General features: G+C 36.7%; 1 protein-coding gene and 1 pseudogene across 8 annotated transcripts in view; one reads left to right on the top strand and one right to left on the bottom strand.

Moving 5' to 3' along the window:
* Positions 1 to 21,337, bottom strand: part of STAU2 (staufen double-stranded RNA binding protein 2) — a 295,401-nt gene that overhangs the window by 174,859 nt on the left and 99,205 nt on the right. For all 8 annotated transcript variants that reach the window (XM_045561383.1, XM_045561387.1, XM_045561382.1 and 5 more), the window contains 2 exons: positions 5,032 to 5,191; positions 3,618 to 3,725 (listed from right to left, as the gene is read on the bottom strand). In XM_045561383.1, the coding sequence (XP_045417339.1) occupies positions 3,618 to 3,725; positions 5,032 to 5,191 (268 nt within the window). The remainder of the gene's footprint in view (positions 1 to 3,617; positions 3,726 to 5,031; positions 5,192 to 21,337) is intronic.
* LOC123645031 lies at positions 17,015 to 19,279 on the top strand (annotated as a pseudogene).

The following is a 21,337-nucleotide window of genomic DNA, read 5'->3' as shown; positions in this document are numbered from 1 at the left end:
ACACCTGCTTTTTACAGAGATCTCAAAGGTTGCTTTACAGTAAGGGATATTTACTCTTGTGACATGATCTTAAGGTAAGTACGTATGCCATAAAAATATCTAGCTTTCTAGGCATTTATGATTCTGTCAGTTATAAATGTGATGTTCCTAAAACTTGTTTAATCTGCTCTCACTTTTAAACTATGCCAGTTTTTAGAGGAAAGATGCTTTCCAAAACCTGAGTGCTCAAAATGCTAGTCTCCTTCAACATTTGGACCTATAAAAGATAATCCAGTTGGTTTACCGCTGAAAATTACATTGAAATTTTATTTTCTAATATTAGGTACCAATTAGGAAAAGGAATGAAGACAATACCTCAATAATCCAACATTATTTAGGAATAAGGAATTTACCATAAGCATACTTTCCAAGTAATTTAAGTTTACTAGGTTAAACACCAGAACTGTTTATTTTAACCACTTTGATGTACATTCTTCTCAATTAAAAAAAATTACATGCTTTACTGACTTGAGAGAATACTAAATATTTAACCTTTTATGGCTTACATTAGATCATCATTATGAACATCAAATATTTTATACTATAATATACTGATGTCCCCAAGGGCTTCTAAAACTTATAAAACTGTTCACATTCATTGTAGCCTTTAAAAGATCTCATGTTCCAATAATTTTCCAGTATATGCAGTTACTTTTGATAAGTTTTCCACATTTTCCCTATCATTTCTTGCTGGGACCAATAGACCCTCAAATACATTCTCTCCCTGCCTTCCTCATTTTGCTGCTTTTAATCCTTATGGAAAGAGAAACCAGATAAAACAACTTGTCAGAATTATGTCCAAGAAGAAAGCAAGCAGTTTCTCAGTCCAGATCAAATGATCCTGCCAATGAGTAAAACGTGGGAGCTTTCTAAGTAGGGAGATGTCGTACAATTCGAAGAAGGATTCTCCACAACTGTTTTAGCTTATTTCCTGGTTCTTGCCTACTGTCCAGGTATGAGTTGCCAAATTAGTGACCTTTTAATAAGGGAAGTATTATAATAATTGTTTTTCAAAGTTTTAGCTTTTACATTTCATATAATTTTATAAATATATATGTGACATATTTACCTGGCTATAACATCAAGACCTGCTTCAATATTTCTTAGTGATTTTGTTAATTAAACATATTTTGGGCTCCGCACAATTAAAAGAAACTGGATATTTTAGTATATGTGCTGTTGAAGGAAGCACAACTTAGTGCTGGAAGTTCTAGCCAGAGCAATCAGACAAAAGAAGGAAATCGAGGGCATCCAAATGATGGCATAAGAGGTCAAACTATCGCTCTTTGCTGATGACATGGTCTTATATCTAGAAAACCCCAAAGATTCTCCCATGAGACTACTGGAATTGATAAATTCAGCAAAGTCTCAAGTTACAAACTTAATGTACAGAAATCAGTAGCATTCCTATATGCCAACAACAGCCAAACTGAGAACCAAATCAAAGACTCAATATCCTTCACAAGAACAACAAAGAAAATAAAATACCTAGGAATACATTTAATTAAGGAGGTGAAAGAGCTCTACAGGGAGAACTACGAAACACTGAGGAAGGAAATAGCAGAGGACATAAACAAGTGGAAAACCATAGCATGCTCATGGGTCAGCAGAATCAACATTGTTAAAACATCTATACTACCCAAAGTGATCTACAGATTCAACGCAATCTCTTTTAAAATACCAACATCATTTTTCACAGATCTAGAAAAAATAATTCTACGCTTTGTATGGAACCAGAGAAGACCCCATTTAGCAAAGGCAATTTTAGGCAATAAGAACAAAATGGGAGGTATTAATTTATCAGACTTCAAACTATACTACAGGGCTGTGTTTATTAAATCAGCTTGGTATTGGCACAAGAAAAGAGACACAGACCAGTGGAACAGAACTGAGAATCCATATATAAAACCATCCTCATATAGCCATCTAATCTTTGACAGAGCAGACAAAAACATACACTGGGGAAAAGAATCCTTAATAAATGGTGCTGGGAAAATTGGATAGCTACATATAGAAGATTGAAACAGGATCCATACCTCTTAAACAGGATCACAGGATCCATACCTCTGACAAAAATCAACCACGGTGGATAAGACTTAAACCTAAGGCATGAAAGTAAGAATTCTAGAAGAAAATGTTGGAAAAACTCTAATAGACATTGGCTTAAGGAAAGAACTTATGAAGAAGACCTCAAAGGCAATCACAGAAACAACAAAAATAAATAAATGGGACCCGACCAAATTAAAAAGCTTCTGCACAGCCAAGGAAACTATCACAAGAGCAAACAGACAATCTACAGAATGGTAGAAAATATTTGCATGTTCTGCACCCGATAACTAGAACCTATATAGAGCAATATAGAACTCAGGAAAATATAGAATCTATACAGAAAATATATCTATATAGAAATCTATATAGAAAATATACAATCTATATAGAACTCAGGAAAATCAGCAAGAAAAAATCAAACAACCCCATTAAAAAGTGGGCAAAGGACATGAACAGAAACTTTTCAAAAAAAGACAGACTAATGGCCAACAAACATATGAAAAAATGCTTAGCATCTCTAATCATCAGGGAAATGCAAATCAAAACCACAATGAGATATCACTTATCTACAGTGAGAGTGGCCCTTATCAAAAAGTCCCAAAACAATAAATGTTGGTGTGGATGCAGAGAGATAGGAACACTCATACACTGCTGGTGGGACTGCAAACTCGTACAGCCTCTGTGGAAAGTAATATGGAGACACCTCAAAGAGTTACAAGTAGAACTACCATTTGATCCAGCAATCGCACTGTTGGGCTTTTACCCAAAGGAAAAAAAGACATTCTATAAAAAAGATCTCTGCACTAGAATGTTTATAGCAGCACAAATTATAACTGCAAAGATGTGGGAACAACCCAAGTGCCCATCAATACATGAGAGCATTAATAAAATGTGGTATATGTATACCATGGAATTCTACTCAGCCACAAAAAACAATAGTGATCTGGCACCTCTTGTATTACACTGGATAGAGTTGGAGCCCATTCTGCTAAGTGAAGTATCACAAGAATGGAAAAACAAGCACCACATGTACTGACCACCAAATTGGTATTAACTGATCAACACTTATGTGCATACATAGTAGTAACATTCATAGGGTATCGGGCAGGTGGGAGGGGGGTGCAGGGGCTGGGTATAGTCACACCTAATGGGTGTGTATGCACCATCTGGGGGATAGACACACTTGAATTTCTGACTTGAGTGGGGCAAAGGAAATATATGTAACCTAAACATTTGTACCCCCGTAATATGCTAAGATAAAAAAAAAAGAAATTGGATGTTAACATATATACGTGTCACTATATACTAACTTTAGTATTTTTAATTTGATCCTATTTAAAACACCAAATCCTATAGGGTACTACAAATTATCATATACCCAGAAAATAAGTTTTATAATGAAAATCATATATATAAACATAAGGAAGCACATTAACTCTTGCAGGATACTAGTATACCAGTTAATTATTTGTTTGTTTAGAGTAACCAGAGCAATAAGAAAAACTAGAAGATTTATACTGAGCACATACCTCAAAACTGACAGGCATATTTCGCTTCAGAGCAATTTCAAACACTAAGCTGATCTCAGATTTATTTGCATCTTTGTCATCATCCATTTCTTTTCCTGATTCACCATTCTAAATTACAAAAAAAAAAGGATAATATTGAATCTGAATCCTGCCTTTTATAACAAACTTTACAAATATGCTACAGTAAAGAGAGCCTATCTAAAATACAATGAAAAACAACAAACTGTAGACTGTATCTAGTGGATTCCCATGTAATTACAGTAGTCAAGGGCTTTGCTGCAGGCTGTTACTTGGTTTTTAGTTTTTTCCTGAAGTAGAATAATTTAATGCTGAGTTTGCAAGTCTTTTACTCAACTATACACTAACTTGAGTTGATCTTATTTCCCCAGACCTAGTACTCTTATTTTAGAAATCTCTACCCTCCCTATTCCTACCACTCCATAATTCCCCACTGATATTCTAACATGATCTATGAAGAGCAAGTTACATGAAGAGTACGGGATGCTGGAGCTCTGAGTCTGGCATTGGCACCAATTCACTTATTTAACACATACTCCTGGAGGGCCATCATATATGCTGAACATAGTGGAACCATTAGAGATAAAGAGAAGTATTCCTGCTGTCAAAAACCTTATGATCTAGTGGGAAAACAGATAAATAGGTAAGAGTTATAATGAAAGACTATAAGCAGAAAAATACCTAAGGCTTCCATTAAGATAAATCTCAAAGGAGGAACAACAACAGATTTGGGGAAGGGAGAATTGTAGAGGTTGAACTATAGGGTTTGAAATAACTAAGTGGAAAAGTGCAATAAGATGGCAACTATACTATAGGTAGGACATGCCTGAGCTAGAGATACTATTTTGAAGTCAATGGAGAAAGCAGCTAAAGCCATGAAGATGAGTGAGCTTACTCAAGAATAATCTCAATATTCTCATTTGTAAAATAAAGTAGGACTAAAAAATCCATAAAAATCTCCTCCACTTTAAATTCCTTGATTATAGATGAACATAACATAATCTATGCTCAATAAACACATCATTTTATTGCTTCTTTATCTTGATGAGACTATGAGTTTCCTTAGCATTAGCTGCAATAGCAAAAGCAATAGCATTAACTGCAAGGCAAATGAATATTATTTCTCATCCTTGTACATATCCCAAAATCCTCAATTGCCTGTGAACTAGAGAGGTGAACTAAAGTTCTGAAAGGTAAAGTCATCTTGGCAGGAACACATGAATCTAGTATAGTAGACAGGTAGTCTGAGAAGCAAATTTTAGCAGATTACCACTCCAGTATTCTACCCTATTAGAACAGATTATTTCTTTTATTTATAAAATGCATTTATTTGTCTTCACAATAATCTCACAGGGAGAGTAAAAGAAAGAGATTATCACATGCAGCAATACCACACCTGATGTGATTTTTCTGGAATAGGTTCATTCTGCAGTGCTTGAAGGGCTTTCATTGCAGCATTGTGTCTAGCAGCTTGTCGAGTCTTTCCTTCCCCAAAAAATTCATTATTTCCTACAGTTAGCTGAACATAAAAGATCTTAGGCATTGGGCAATGATACCTAAAATAAGAAAGTAAAAACATTAATGGTAGTTCAATAAAACCACTCTACAATCATTAGTAAGATTTCTTTTGTATAAAATGATACCAACTATGCAATGTACTATACCCTCTTATTAATCCTAATAAAATTTTAACCTCATGAATACACTCGCAAAAGATAAAGTGTGAGTCAATATATCTATAGTTAATAGTGTATACTGATCTCCATTAAAAGCACATATAGAATGCAACACTAAACATAAATACAGTAAAAATGGGGAAGCTACTACAGAGGCAAGAGACAGGCAAGCCCATTTAGGTGACAATGTGCAGATTACTGGGCTTCTAGCAGAAGATAATTATGATTAGAAGTATGGGGACAGAGAAATAGACTTAGTATGATGCAAAGCAATAAGGAGATCAGATTCAACATAAGAAAGAATAAGAAGTTTAAGACAATTCTTAAGCAGGCAGTGTCATATTAAAATGTATTTTAAGGTGAAAAATTTTAACAGGTTTGTGTTTAATGAGACTGAGGTAATGAAGCATGACTAGAAAGCTTCAATAATGAAGATATGAGGGCATAAAAGAGACTGCAAGAAGAGCAAACCTAAAAGAAATTAAGAAGAAAACATTAAGAGGATATGCAATAAAATCCATTAATTCAACAATTACTTATAGAGTGCCTTCTATGTGACAGGGGAATGTGACAATGAATAAAAAAACACATTATAGTGAGGAAGACAATAAATAAGATAAATATGTAGAATACCTAGTATTCTAGAGACAGATGTAAGAAAAAGTAAAGAGGGAAGGGTTCAAAAGTGTCAAGGATGTGGGTTTAAGATAGGTAGCCAAGGTAGGTTTCATTGAGAAGATAACAACTGTGTGAAGACCTGAAATAAGTAAGGGAACAACCCATGCAGATATCTGGGACAGTGCATTTGAGGCAGGGAAAACATCAAGTGCAAAGGCCAGGAGGCAGGAGTGTGCCATGCATATTCAAGTAACTCAGAGGAGGCCTGCCTGGCTAGAGTTGAGGACGTGAAAGAAGGAAAGCTACTAGATGAGAAGTAACAGGTGGCCAGATTCCATAGAGCTTGCCCTAGAAGTCGTTGGAAGGATCTGACTTTTATTTTGAGTGAAATGACCAGCCACTGGAAGGTTCTGAGCAGAGATGTGACATGATTGGACTTACATCTTAGAAGGATCATCTGACTATGTTGAGGACAGACTGTAGCGGGGGAACGATGGTGGAACTAAGGAGATCTAACAGGAAGCTACTATGATAATCCAGGGAAAAGGTGACAGTGACCTGAACTAGGGTGTAGCAGTGGAAATGATGAGAAGTTGTTGTATTCTACATGAATTTTGAAAGTAGAAATGGGTTTACCCAAGGACTGGCTATGGAATATTAGGGGAGGAGGGTGTCAAGGATGACCCTAGGGTTTTGGAACTAAGCAACTGAAAGATGTAATACCATATGTTAAGACAGTGAAGACTGCAAAAGAACAGGGTTTGCTGGGGGTAACTATGAGTAGCTCTCTTTTAGAGATGTTCAATTATTAGACCTATTAGATAACCAATTAGAGAAGTCAAGTGGACAGCTGGATTTATGAGTCTGGACTTTAGGAAAGAGACCCAAGGTGGAGACAAAATTTGGGAATCATCAATATACAGGTGGTATTTAAAGCCTGTGGGAGGGGTGATAGGAAGAAAACCAGGCAAGCATGATGTCCTTCCTAATAGCCAAATGGGAAAAAATATATCAAGGAGAAGGGAGGGATTGACCGTATCTAATGTTATTCACAAGTAAAATGATGACTGAGAAATATGACCAATGAATTGAGCAATTTAGCAAAATGAATAGGACTGATTTTGATGGAATGGTGGATTTTCTATTATAATGATGAAAAATTAAGTTAAAAATCACTCCAGTGCTGGAAAGTGTTTTTTTTACAAGCAAAAAGAAGTCCAACTGAAGTCCTACTGTGTTTCAGATGATTATTGGCCATCCAAGTAGTGTTGTTTTATGTTCAACCTGAGAAAAATTGGACAGAGCCCTCATGTAAGAATTCACTGGGCAGATCAAGGGATGGGGAACCTGTGGCCTCAAGGCCACATGTGGCCCTCCAGATCCCCAAGTGTGGCCCCTTGACTGAATCCACACTTTACAGAACAAATCCGTTTATTAAAAGGATTTGTTCTGTAAAATTCACTCAAAAGGCTGCACTCAAGGATCCAGAAGGGCCGGGCGCGGTGGCTCACACCTGTAATCCTAGCACTTGGGAGGTCAAGGCGGGTGGATTGCTCGAGGTCAGGAGTTCGAGACCAGCCTGAGCAAGAGTGAGACCCCATCTCTACTAAAAATAGAAAGAAATTATCTGCCCAACTAAAAATACATAGAAAAAATTAGCCGGGTATGGTGGCACATGCCTGTAGTCCCAGCTACTCAGGAGGCTGAGGCAGGAGGATCGCTTAAGCCCAGTAGTTTGAGGTTGCTGTGAGCTAGGCTGACGCCACGGCACTCTAGTCAGGGCAACGGAGCGAGACTATCTCAAAAAAAAAAAAAAAAAAAAGGATCCAGAAGGCCACATGTGGCCCCAAGGCCTTAAACCTTCACAAGGTTTAAGGTGAAGGACTAGAGATGTCAATCGGTACTGAAGATGCAGATTTTCAAGGCAGTAATTGAAACCATGAGTGTGGATAAACACCTGGAAAAGGGAAGTGTAAAGGAAGCAAAAAAGTGCCTAAGGCTGGGATCTGATTGATGCCTATGATCAAAGTGCAGGGGAAACAACAGGTGGCAGTAAAGGAGATGAAAGAGGGTCAGAGTTGGAAGAGAAATTACAAGCAATGTCAGGGACAGGGATAATCAACAGTATCAAATGGAGTGGAGAAATCTAGAGTATGAAAAAAAGAAAAAGTTGCTGTTCTAAACTCTTAACTTCAAGTCAATGTTCTTGGTCTACAGTTTTCTACTAATTTGTCTTAAGGTGTTTTTATTTCCATGCCTTTGTATCCTCCCTAAACATTAAGTGTTTTAAGGATGTTTTTATTATGTAAGTCATAGGTTCTCACTTTTTAATTAGCAAATACTAAAAAATTAAAGAATCACTTATAGTAAAAGACTACTTTTAACATGCAAAAACTAGAAAGTATTAAAAACCACAATCTTTTCTGCACTTTGATTACAGTAACTACCGTACTGAAGGGTATAATTTTCTATCACCTATTTTATCTTAAATCTTTTTATACAGAAATTTCAACAGACTAATACAAATAATGCAGATTATCTTCACTTTGTACCTCACAAAATTAAGTTTTCCCATGTCCACAGAACTTTATGCATATTTTAACTAGTTCTACTATAAAACATTAAAACAGACAACTCGAAATCAGAAATTTACTCTTGAACCGAGATTTTATGTGGCAAGCTTTCACCATAGAGCAAATGTTTACAATTAATTATAAACTTCTGAAAACAGAGGTCCACAACTGGAATGCTAACAGACCTTTAACTATGGTAGAGGGAGTGGGCGCCACTATAATCACTAAGGCCTGCTGACAATTACAAAACTCATTTTGGTTTGCCACAGAGACAAACAAAATTTCTGTTCATTATAACTTTACTGGAATATGATGTCATAACATATAACCATACTGAAACAATCTGCTGATTTTCTGACCAAAATTATTAATTGCACACTAAAGAGCCCTTGGGGCCTCTTCCTTTTTGGTCATCAAATATTGCTCTATGTATGTGTATGTGCATGCATGTAGATATATATGTATACATAAATTATATCATATAAGTATCAGAGGGAACATTAAGTATGTTGTATTTTTAACATAAAGAGTAAAATATTCTAGCACTAACTACAGGAAATACCAAGACTGGATGCCTGACTTGTTTCATTTCAGTTTCACTTCATCCTCTTACTTAACAATGATTCTTAAAAATATACCCCACGTGGTCTCAATACCTTATATATCACATCTCTTCATATCATCATGGCAATTAAGATTAACCAGAGTACTCTCATTAAATGGCATCCAGACTGAATTATAGAAGAGATAATGCAGAATGGTTTTTGTATGTTAGGTCCTGGTCTCAAAATATTTATTTCCTTTCGTACAGAAACACCCAAAGTTTATTAACTTTAAAGGTTGATATGTTCTATTTAATGGAGTTCCTTCTGTTTTTGTTTATTTCAAACATTAAGCTTACTTTTGATAAGGTACTTACAATAAATGATAGTTATATTTCTACAAGTTAGTATGCATTTACCTAATTTAACATAGCTATTCTTGAATGATTTTTCTCAAGCAGAATTTTGTGGTCAATGGTTAGATCTCCATAGTGACTAGTGTCAAAAGATGAGCCAGGAAAACTCATCAAACGACCCAGGCTATTTAAGTTTCAGGGTCAAATGTCTTCTCTTACCACAGTCTCCAAAGTGTGATCCTACTTTCATCAGAATCACCTTTAATGCTTGTTCAAAAATGCAGATTCCTATGCTCCAACCCTGCTCTGCTGAATCAGAGTCTCTGGAGATGGAACAAAAATCTCAAGTTGCGCTGGTGACTCTTTGTACACTAAAGGTCTGAGAGCCACTGCTCCAGGATATCACTACATCCCACAGTGTGGCCTGTGCAACTTGGCAATTGCTTCAAACTCCATTCAAGCAAGGGACCACACACAATCCTAACAGCACCACGGTTAAGTCTTTCATATCTCCTTCTCATTTAATCCTCACAGCAGCCTGGTGAGACAGGAGATGTCCCCAAGGTCACCCTAGGGGTAACAAATCTCCCCACAAGAATTGCTGGGAGTCAAATTCAAGTCTGCCTAATTTCAGAGTTTAGGAAATTCTTAAGGTGTTTCCTAAAAATCTGCTTTACCCTTGGCTATTTGTATTCACTTTTGCTTATGAAATGGGCTATCCCCTTGGCAGACCAGAGAACCTAATGCAAGAAATCTAAACTAAAACCCACTTCAGAGGTGTTTCACTGAATGGCTGCTGAAACAAACAGAACTCCATGAGGAAATACCGCATTTCCACAGCATGTCAAATAAAGAACAGACATAACTGAGTGACATATCAGAGTGGAAAGTCAGAACAATGGGCAACATGTGCCACACTGCCTAATAGTTTAAATTTTATAAAGATTGCCTGCAAACCTTTTCCTCATGCTTCCTTGCCCTCTACCTGCTAGAAGTCTAATAAAAAATAAACAAATAGGCCAGGCATGGTGGCTCACACCTATAATCCCAGCACTTCGGGAGACCAGGAGTTTGAGATCAGCCTGGGCAACATAATGAGACACTGTCTCTACAAACAATAAGAAAAATTAGCCGGGCATGGTGGCATGTGCCTACAGTCCTAGCTACTCGGGAGGCTAAGGCAGGAGAATTGCTTGAGCACAGGAGTTTGAGGCTGCGATAGCTCACTCACTGTAACCTAGGTGACAGACCAAGACCCTGTATCTAAAAAAATAAAATAAAACAAAAGCTTCCTTTTCTTTAGATCCCCAAAAAGTCTTGAGATGTGGCCTATCCTCAAGACACCATAAATCAATACAACAATAAAGACTGTACATTTGGTTCCTTTGAATTAATACTTGACATTCCTCACATTTCATTTTGCTTCTGAGTAAAGGGAAGATTTTACATTCGTTTATATTTGACTGTTAGTTATAACAACTTTCTATCCTTGCCATCCTCCCTAAAGTTACTTCATCTGATGCCCTCTTTGTGGACTGATTTTGTATTATCTTTCTAAACAACCAAAATCCATGTGTCCTCCCTACCATTCCATAACTGCTTTATTCTCTAATATCTCCACTTTCCTAAGTATCATTTTTACAAGGTGAGAAAGACATATTCCAAATAACCTTAGAACTTTTAAAAATTGAAAAATAATTACCTCATTTTATTTGATAGCATTATTCATAAATCTCAACACAGCTTAAATGTTCATATCTCCTCTACAGGTTTATGTCTTAAAATATATGAAAATGTTATCTTCTGATCTAATAAGGGAAGGCTCTGGACTTCTATGTTTATTCCTAACATTGACTGAAAACAGAAATGTCACTTAACCTTTCTATTTCAGTTTACTTATCTGTAAAATATTTGCAGAATTTATGTTTAAAGAACTCTAAAGGCCAAACCTTAGAATCAAATGACATGTTGATTATTTTGACTCTTTGTACACTTTTTGGCACTGCTCAGCATTCCTTCTTTGCTATAGAAAAATAACAGGTTTTTATCATAAAGTTATAAAATAGTCCTTGGCATACTTTCAAACTCGTATGTATATAAAATGTCTAGATAGGAGACAGTTCTTTCTCTATTCACAACTATAAATTTTGAAAATATATCTTTTATGAGATCTGATTGTTAATTCTTGAGGAATTTTAAAAATTATGACAGATTAGAAAAGATTCATAGGTCAGCTGAAAGTATACTTTTAAGAGATATAAGGATATTTTATTCTATTTGTAGAATTATTGAAATTATGTTTTAAATGCCTAGGGGAAAATATAAAGATAGGTACTAAAAGCTGGGATAGGGTGTTTTGAAGTGATAGAATTGTAAATGATGTTCTTGTGTTTCATAATTTCAAGTTTTTAAAAATAATATGGTTGTACTGGAGCAAAAATGGAAGAAAATATTTAATTGAAGCAAGTCTAGTCCCTGTCCAAAGGTAAATCTGTGTTCAAAATTAAATTTAAAAAATTAGTGGAATGATTTATGGAATATAAAATATGAAGCAAGAGAATAAATAACTTGCACTGGGTCACTGACACTAGCCCACAATCAGGACTATGGAAAGCAGAAAATGTTCTCAAGCCCATTATTGTAAACATACAATTACCACCCTCAATCCCACATTTGGATCCAACATAAAGCTGTTCTTGTCCCTTCCCTAAATGGATATCTGGATAAATCATCATCACCATCACCATTATGGTAATTATGGCAAAAACATACAAAGCACTTACTATGTGCCAGGCACTATTCCAAGCACTTAGACACTAATCTCATTCAATCCCCGCAACAACCCCAACTTCATTTCACAGATAAGGAAATGGAGGAACAGAGACATTAATTTTCCCAAGGCCACCTGATTTCAGCCAGCATTTGAGCCCAAGCAATCTCACTCCAGAGCCCATGCTCTTAACTGCTACACTATGCTGCCTCTGAACGAACTGGATAAATGAGCACTGTAAACTACAGAAGTACTAACTATAAATTTTGGATAAGTCATACTGGACTTGGAATATCAAGGCAACTTAAGTCTAACTAGACATATGAGATCCGGCAGATTCTGAAGATCTCTACAGGCCAAAGGTCAGCTGCAGGACATCAGTTACCAAAGGGAACGCTGAGGACTCTGTACGTCTACAAGACCAAGCTGACCACAAAGTCCTACTACCTCTCTGTCCATTCTTTGTCTCTTCTCTTAACCCATCTTTCTGGAGCCCAGGCTTATAACGTTGACATTCCCATTACAGAAATGCAAACCAAAACCCCAGTGAGCTACCGCTGCACACCTACTAGGATGTCCATAGTAAAAAACAAACAAACAAATTTAAAAATACACAAATCAACAAGTGTTGGCAAAGATATGGAAAAACTGGAACCCTTAAACATTCTGTTGGGAATGTGAAATGACACAGTTGCTGTGGAAAACAGGAGTTCCTCAAGAAGTTAAACATAGAATTACTATTTGATACAGCAACTCCACCCCTAGATACATACCCAAGAAAAACAAAAACAGGTATTTAAACAAAACTTGCACATAAATGTTCACAGCAACACTACTTTTAATAGCCAAAAAGTGGAAATAACCCAAAGGTCTGTTAAGTGATGAGCGGATAAACAAAATGTGGTATATCCACACAATGGAGTATTATACAAAGTATCATACAAAGGAATGAAGTAAGACCACATGCTACAATATGGATGAACTTGTATTATGCTAAGTGAAAGAATCTAGAAACAAAAGGGTACATACTGTATGATTCCATTTAGATGAAATATCCAGAATAGACAAACCCATAAAGAAAGATGAGTAGTGGCTGTCAGCAGCTCAGATGAGGGGACGTGGAAAGTAACTGTTAATGAGAATGGGGTTTCTTTTGGGAGCGATACAAATGTTCTGGAATTAGACAGTGGTGATGGTTGAAAAACACTGTGAATGTACTAAATGCCACTGAATTGTACACTTTAAAATAGTTAATTTTGTGTTAAATGAATTTTATCTCAACAAAAAACAATTTTTAAAAATTTTGATACTCCCTAGGGTTCTATCACCTCTTTCTGACAGACAAGATAATCTTTCTAAGTGATCACACCTATTCCATTTACATTCTTGGCAGACTCCCAGAAATCAGCCTACCAAATATGGTGGGAGAAGGCACTCCTCCCTTTTACACTCTAGGATATTACTGACTTGGTCCTCTTCCTGCCCGTCTCTATTTGCCAAAGCAGTATGTGAATTAAATTAATAATTCAAACAATATTTATTAAGGGCTATTTCATGCTAGGGACTATTTTAGTCCCTAGGGATGTTAGATTACCCTCATGAAATTACCAAATACATACATATATATACACATGCATGCATATCAACAAGTGAGATGGGCTCAGAAGAAAAATAAAGCAGGGTAAAGGAATAGAGCAATGGGCTCCTTTAGGAGGTGATGTTTGAATACACATTTGAATGACGTGAGAATTCTAGGCATGGAAATGCCTGAAGGAGAAAGTGTTCTAAGGAAATAGGAAAGCAAGTGCAAAGGCCTTAGGAAGTAACATATTAGGGAATTTTTGAGAAATACCAAGTATTCCTTGTACCTGGAGAGCCGTGAGTCAAGACATGAGTGGTAGAAAACTAGGTCTGAGAAGTAGCCAGGCAGCAAATCAGAACTTATTCCACATGTGAGAAGCCATTGGAAGTTTTTAAGCAGGGAAGTGACATAATATGACATGATTTAAAAGGATCTTGCTGTGCTTGTCCAAAGAGAGGTAAGAGGAGAGTAGTTGCCACTACATATTACAGGCAAGTTGTCTCTGAAAACAAGAGACTGGATAGCCCAGGAAAATAAAGTAAGAATGCAGGCAGTGCTACAAGGTCACTGAAGGATTGTGGTCATCATCTCAAGTGGGGGAAGATGGTAGAAGCTAGCTGTTCGACTACTTATTTTACCTCTAAGGCAACAGAATTTTTTTTTCTTCTTCTGTGGTCAGTTTTGGTAATTTATATTTTCCTACAAAATCATCTAGTTCATCTAGGTTCTGAAATTGTTTTTATCATTTCTTTTCTATCATTATTCAGTTTTCTAATTAGTTTACTTCTTTGTTATTCGTTTTCTAACCTCTTGTGTTGGATACTTAATTATTTATTTTCCTGGAATCATTACTAATATAAGGTTAATGAATTTGCTTTCTCATGGGCTTTCTGTTGTCTGTAGTATAATGTCTTCAAGAAAGAAATATACTACACAGTGTTTTTTAAATATGTTTGGCAATGAAAACCCCTTTTTAGTGAATTATCTAGTGCATATTTATCAAATACAGCTTGGAATATGCTGTTGTAGATATTCTGCCTTAGATAAGGGTCTATGTATTCTCTAGGTTAATTGTTTAATCTGCTAAAAGCTTTTATCTTGAGTGTAGCGAAAATTACTTAACATTTTAAGAAATATAATAGAAAAATGTTTCTCAAATGTTTTTTATAAACTTGGGATAAATTAACACTGATGGTGTGGACAGAGAAAAAAATCTTTAGACTTACAGTAAGATCTACTGGATTTAAGTTCTAACCACTAGATCTACAAAGACTTTAGGCAAGAAGACTTATATTCTGTAAGACTCATCAGTAATACGAACAATTTTGTCTGTATCAACCTTCTCAACCTTATTCAAGTAGCAAACCAGGTGAAATTATATTTTTTCATGAAATACCATAGGATATCTGTGTATTTACTTAGGGACAGCTGTCAAACAGATACATATGTACACACACATACTGTGAACTTCAAAAACATTTGTACAATGTTTTTTAAAAATATAATTTTACATATTTAACATGTATTTATTAAATACTACATGCTAGTAATCAAATAGCAGATTCCTAAGTGTTGCAAAAATTATGGAAAATATGGCCTATCATTTCTTTGAATTGTACGAATACTGCTAGTATTCAATTCCAGCAGCAGATCATCTCTAGTTAAGGGTTCTTTGAGAATGTTCTTTGAAAATCACTGGTATAGAAAATCTCTCAAGTCCTTTCAAACAACAAAATGATTCACGAAACTAGTTCTAGAAAATACTTGAAACACTTCTGTTTCCTCATTATTTTAAGCCCAAGTATATGTTTCAGAGACATTTATTAAAAGTATAAATAAGTATAAGAATACAAAAAAATACAAACACATCAATTGGTATTTTCAAAGGGAATTTACCCTTTTTAGATAAATTAATTTTGTAATGTCTAGAATAAAGGATTCAAATGGATGATTATGTTTGCTTTGTTACAATGTTCAACCCAGACATCTACTCTAGTTCTTTCGCTGATCAGAATTAACTATCAACTTTGGATGCTTGCCCACTTCAAATACTCCCAAAAGTAACACAGAGACATTACATCAGCGGTATTGCAGGAAGATTTATGTGCTTTGTTTGGAGATGCAAACAGTAATTATACTTACTGCATACTTCTATGATTTTGTTTCTTTCAACCAGATCTAAGTGAATCTAGTTGTACATCTGCATATAACTTAGTAACAATAATGTGTAGTTAAGAGATATTCATTGGAATATAAAAAATTTACTTGGCATTTTCCCAGCTAATTGTTTTTACAGCTTGGCTTCACTTTATGCATTAGGTGCATTCATTAAAAGGTTTACATAAAGCAAATATTTTCATACTAAATCCCCTTTTCCCAGTGTTGCCCAATATTAAATCTTGAGTTATATTTCTGTAGAAAAATGTTGGCTCCAACACATCATAAAAATTATAATTAAAAATCTAAATATGTATGCCAAGGAATAGATACATTTAATCCGTTATTTTATAAAACACATTTTATCCTTTCACTTGCAAAAAGAATTTAAGAGATAATAATTGTTTCATATTCTCACAATCACTAGAAGGGCATGTATGTTTAAAAAAAAACTACAGGGTTTTAAAAGTGATTTCACAGAAAGTAAAAGGAGAAATATAACTTATTTTCAGAAAACAGTAGAATACTTGAGACTTTTAGAAAACTCTCCTACTTCAACTAAAAATATTTTGAATAACGTTAAGCAATTTATAATTTTCAGTCACTTTAAATCAATTTAAAAAATTTTCCTAAACAGGCCGGGTGCGGTGGCTCACGCCTGTAATCCTAGCAGTCTGGGAGGCCAAGGAGGGAGGATTGTTTGAGCTCAGGAGTTCAAGACCAGCCTGAGCAAGAGCAAGACCCTGCCTCTACTAAAAATAGAAATTATATGGACAGCTAAAAATATATATAGAAAAATTAGCCGGGCATGGTGGCACATGCCTGTAGTTCGGGAGGGTGGGGCAGGAGGATTGCTTAAACCCAGGAGTTTGAGGTTGCTGTGAGCTAGGCTGACGCCACGGCACTCTAGCCTGGGCAACAGAGCGAGACTCTGACTCAAAAAAAAAAAAAAAAAAAAAAAAAACCTTTTCCTAAACAAAAATCTTCCGGGGAATTCTATGTGGATTTCAATTATCTATGCTCTCCTGTTCCTGTCCTGCTGCAGATAATCAAGGTACGCTTTTACATCAGTGAGTCAGTGTAAACTGTGTCCCTTTACTCCAGGATGCACACTAAGCTGAGAATCATCAACTCCTCTTTATCTTTGCCATGTACCCTGAGGAAAAAGCAGAGCAACAAGTAAGTTAGACAATATTGGTATAGATACGATATTGATATCTGGGCTGACTACCACACATAGGAAGAAGATGATACTGAAGGAACACTTAGAGTTCTGAAAGGCTAACAGTTCTGGCCTCTGATCATGATGGTTTATTCCTATTGACGATATAGGTAAGAGACTCCATTTTAGTCACACTGCAAATTCTTTTCTGTGGACAAAATAGTTTTTGAGGATATTCTGAAATAAGTCTGTCATGATATCCTAATATTCCCAAAGGGTGGATGTTTACATAAGTTAGCATAGTATAGCAGAAAAAGCATGAGCTTTGAAGACACATACTTCTGGGTTGGAGGACCAATTCAGCCCTTTACTGGCTGTGTAACCTTAGGCAAGTTACATCCTGTGCCAGAACATAGTAGGCTCAGGAAATTGTAGTTGTTTGGCTTCCTTCCTCCTTGGTAACTAATGGCTCAGCCTTCTTAGACATTCCATATGTTTCTATGATGCTTCAGCACCTCTCATGCTTTTTGTTACTCCCATAAAGAATAACCCTAGCCATGAGCTCTCACAGAACCTAGGGACCATGCCACCAGCTCCACATTATGCCTGCTTAGTGGGAGGTCCAGGAAGGGGCTGCAGTTATGCTGGCAGATCTCTAGCCTCTCATTCCACATGCTCTGTGGTGCCCATCAGTGCCAGTACCATACCAGGGAGGACACCACTTCACACCTCCTGAGGATATCTGACACTTGGTTCATTCATCATTCAAGAATGCCAATGTACTTCAAAATACCAGGCAGTATGGTTTGTGAGACTCTAGCTATTAAAAAATGAAGAAAAATAACACTCAGTGCACAGAAGACACACTGATAAGTTCAGATATTATAAAAACCAGTAGAAACCAACTAAATAAATCCCCAGAAGAATTTAATACAGAATAATGAGTAACATTACTACAGTTTTTAAAATTCTCTTTGTCTTACGTCTTAAAGGACATATTACATGTTTGGGGTTATATTTTACATAGACTGTTCCGTGACCTGTCAGTCAATCACCGTGTAGGAGTCTAGTTACTCATTTATCTTTAAAGAAGTGCATCTTAACCACAGAACGTTAGAATGTCAACAAATCATAAGGAAATAAAGAAAGCAAGTGGGTCAAGGTGCTGGTAACTGAAGCCAAGAAAAAGCCTGGGAAATTAATGAATAATAAGTTCCCAGGAAACTCAAACAGAGAAAAGCAGTAAGTCATAATAATACCTGAGATGATTAAATATATAGTCCAAACATTATTGCCTAAGATCCTAAAACTTACCCAGAAGTAAAACAGAATAGCTACAGAGCTTAAGTTGCTCATTTGATCTCATTGAGAGAGGAGGGATAAGGAAGAGAGAGAAAACATGAAGAGAACACGGGCAGAAAACACTTGCTGATAGTAAGTATGATATTAGGATTATTTTATTATATTTCATTAGAAATACAGATTATTGAAAGTCAATATAAAGGATTGATTCGGATTTAGGAAAGATCAGAACACAAGAGAGTTTTATTTTTGCTTTAAAATGGATATGTAGAGCGGTGCTATGGCTTCTCCTCCCAGACACTGAGGGGCCTGAGGAGACCGTGAGTCCTGGGCAGGCAGCTTGTGCCGCCACGGACGTGGCCGAGGTGGAGCTTCTGGCCAAGAAGGAGCTGGTTACCATTATCCCTAACTTCGGTTTGGATAAGATCTACGTCACTGGGGGAGACCTGGGTCCTTTCAACCCTGGTTTGCCAGTGCAAGTGCCTCTGTGGTTGGCGATTAACCTGAAACAAAGACAGAAATGTTGGTTGCTCCCTCCAGAGGAGATGGATGTAGAAAAGTTGGGAAAGATGAAGGATCATGAACAAAAGCAAAAAACTTTCACTCCAATGTCTAGCCCTTACTACATGGAACTTACCAAATTCCTATTAAATCATGCTTCAGACAACATTCTGAAAGCAGATGAGATCCAGACCCTGGTCAAGGACATGTTGAACACTCGCACAGCCAAACTCCGAGTGTCTGCTGACAGCTCTGTACCAGCAGGAGGCGCACACCAAGCTGGATAACTTGACCTTCATGAAGATCAGTATCAGCAGGGCTTTTCTCACACAAGCACTCAATCACATGTACAAACTCCACACAAACCGCTAACCTTCTGACAAGGCCCAATCTCAGGACTTCTAGAGAAAGGACTGTGATTTGTAAAGGATTGGAGGCAGGAGGCTTGCTGGGGGATGTGTGAGAGTTCAGGCCTTGACAGAGGTACTCATGGTTCTGGAGCTCAAGAAACATTTGTGACTGTATGAAAAACACGTATAGGCTGGGCACGGTCGCTCACGCCTATAATCCTAGTCCTCTGGGAGGCCGAGGCAGGAGGATTGCTCAAGGTCAGGAGTTCTGAGCAAGAACGAGACCCCGTCTCTACTAAAAATAGAAAGAAATTATCTGGCCAACTAAAAATATATAGAAAAAATTAGCCAGGCATGGTGGCGTATGCCTGCAGTCCCAGCTACTCAGGAGGCTGAGGCAAGAGGATTGCTTGAGCCCAGGAGTTTGAGGTTGCTGTGAGCTAGGCTGACGCCACGGCACTCACTCTAGCCCGGGCAAAAAAGCAAGACTCTGTCTCAAAAAAAAAAGAAAAAGAAAAAGAAAAACACGTATAATGGTGCAGAAAATGGATTCATAACAGTGTTGGAGAAGCAACAAGTTTGTGATTAGTCTTCAACTCAGCTCCCCAGAATATTCTTTAATTCCATATCTATTTCTAGAAGCCAGATTTTCTTCATGAGAGAAAGAAAAAAGGTGAAGGCAAATAAGTTGTTCTCCCTAGTGAAACTGTCACACATGGGTGAGTGTTCAGTGACTGGTAGGTGTAGATACATTAGCAGCGGTGATGTGCCTGACAGCTTTTTTTCCCCTTCTTGACCCTGATTTCTTGGGTTAAATAATTTAAACTCCTACAGAGGTTACTCACAGAGGATGGCAGATGGAGCAGCCAGTAATGCTGACCAGCACTTATCCTCTAAGCTCCAATCCACAAAAAAAAGGGAATCAACCACCCCTAAAAAATGGACATGTAGACAACTGATAAGTTCAATATAGTAAAAAATGTCTTGATGCCTTTATTGATTTAACGAAAGCCTTCCACAGTTCTTTAAAAGACACGATGTTAAACAAAACCAGTAAGTCATCCAAACCCAGTGTGTATAAGCTTCCTTAAGTATTTGAGGAAACAACACAGAGAATTCTGAAAACTTGAGACCCACACGGGAGTAAAGGAAGAAAAATTAAGAAAACTGTATTATTCTTTTTGTTATTCTCCTGAAAAATTCACCAAAGAGAACAAAAGAAAGGTTTGCAAATAAGACCACACAATCTTCTTCGCAGAGGACGATACTTCTTGTGAGACTTGGATAGAAACCTGCAATATGATCTGAGATTGTAAGACTCTGAGAACTCCAAAGCAGAAGAGTGATCAAGACTGACAAGAGCTTGACCATGGTGATCTCTCAAGAAGCTAAATCACCCCAGTGATGCCTAAAAACTTCTGGCCAGAAACTGAACATTTCAGAGCTGGTGAATTCATGATGAAGTCAAGTAAATGAAGAGCTAAATTTATAATCTTAGTTGTCACTTGACTCTTATCTTATCAAAGTATAATTCCAATATAATCAAAATATGTCCTTTTACTTCTCAAATTTAAGAAGGCCAGGACTCCCCTGCACATGTTTGAGAACCTTGTATTAGACCACATAATTCTTCAATAAAAGGAAAATTTTAGAGTAAATAATTCACATACTATTGCAGGAGTAGTGTTCTAGGAAGTCTGCAAAGAGCTGATTTCTGCTCATACACAGGGAAAAGGGGAATTTTATCCACTGCAGTCCTAGAATGTCTTGTATCTAGAATGATACCTAGCACTTAAAAGGAGTCCAATAAATATTCGTTAAATAAAGGAGAGATTACAGCTAACACTTAGTAAGCAGTTTACATACGCCAGCACTGTGTATACAGTTAACTCTTCTAATCCTCACAATAGCCCTATGAGATAAATATCTATTATTATTATTTAAATTTTACAGTTAAGGAAACTGGGGAACAGAGAGATTAAGTAGGTTGGCCTTGCAATAGCTAGGTTTCAGATGAAGGTAGACTGGCTCTACAGCCCCTCTTAACCAGGACTCCCTACTATACTTCTCTCAGCATTAGAGTGAATGACTACAAGGCAGGAAATAGGACTAG

This window comes from Lemur catta, chromosome 9, assembly GCF_020740605.2.
Source record: "Lemur catta isolate mLemCat1 chromosome 9, mLemCat1.pri, whole genome shotgun sequence".
NCBI lineage: Eukaryota > Metazoa > Chordata > Mammalia > Primates > Lemuridae > Lemur > Lemur catta.
Note: the sequence above shows the minus strand (reverse complement) of the source record. Positions and strands in the feature narration are given on the sequence as shown.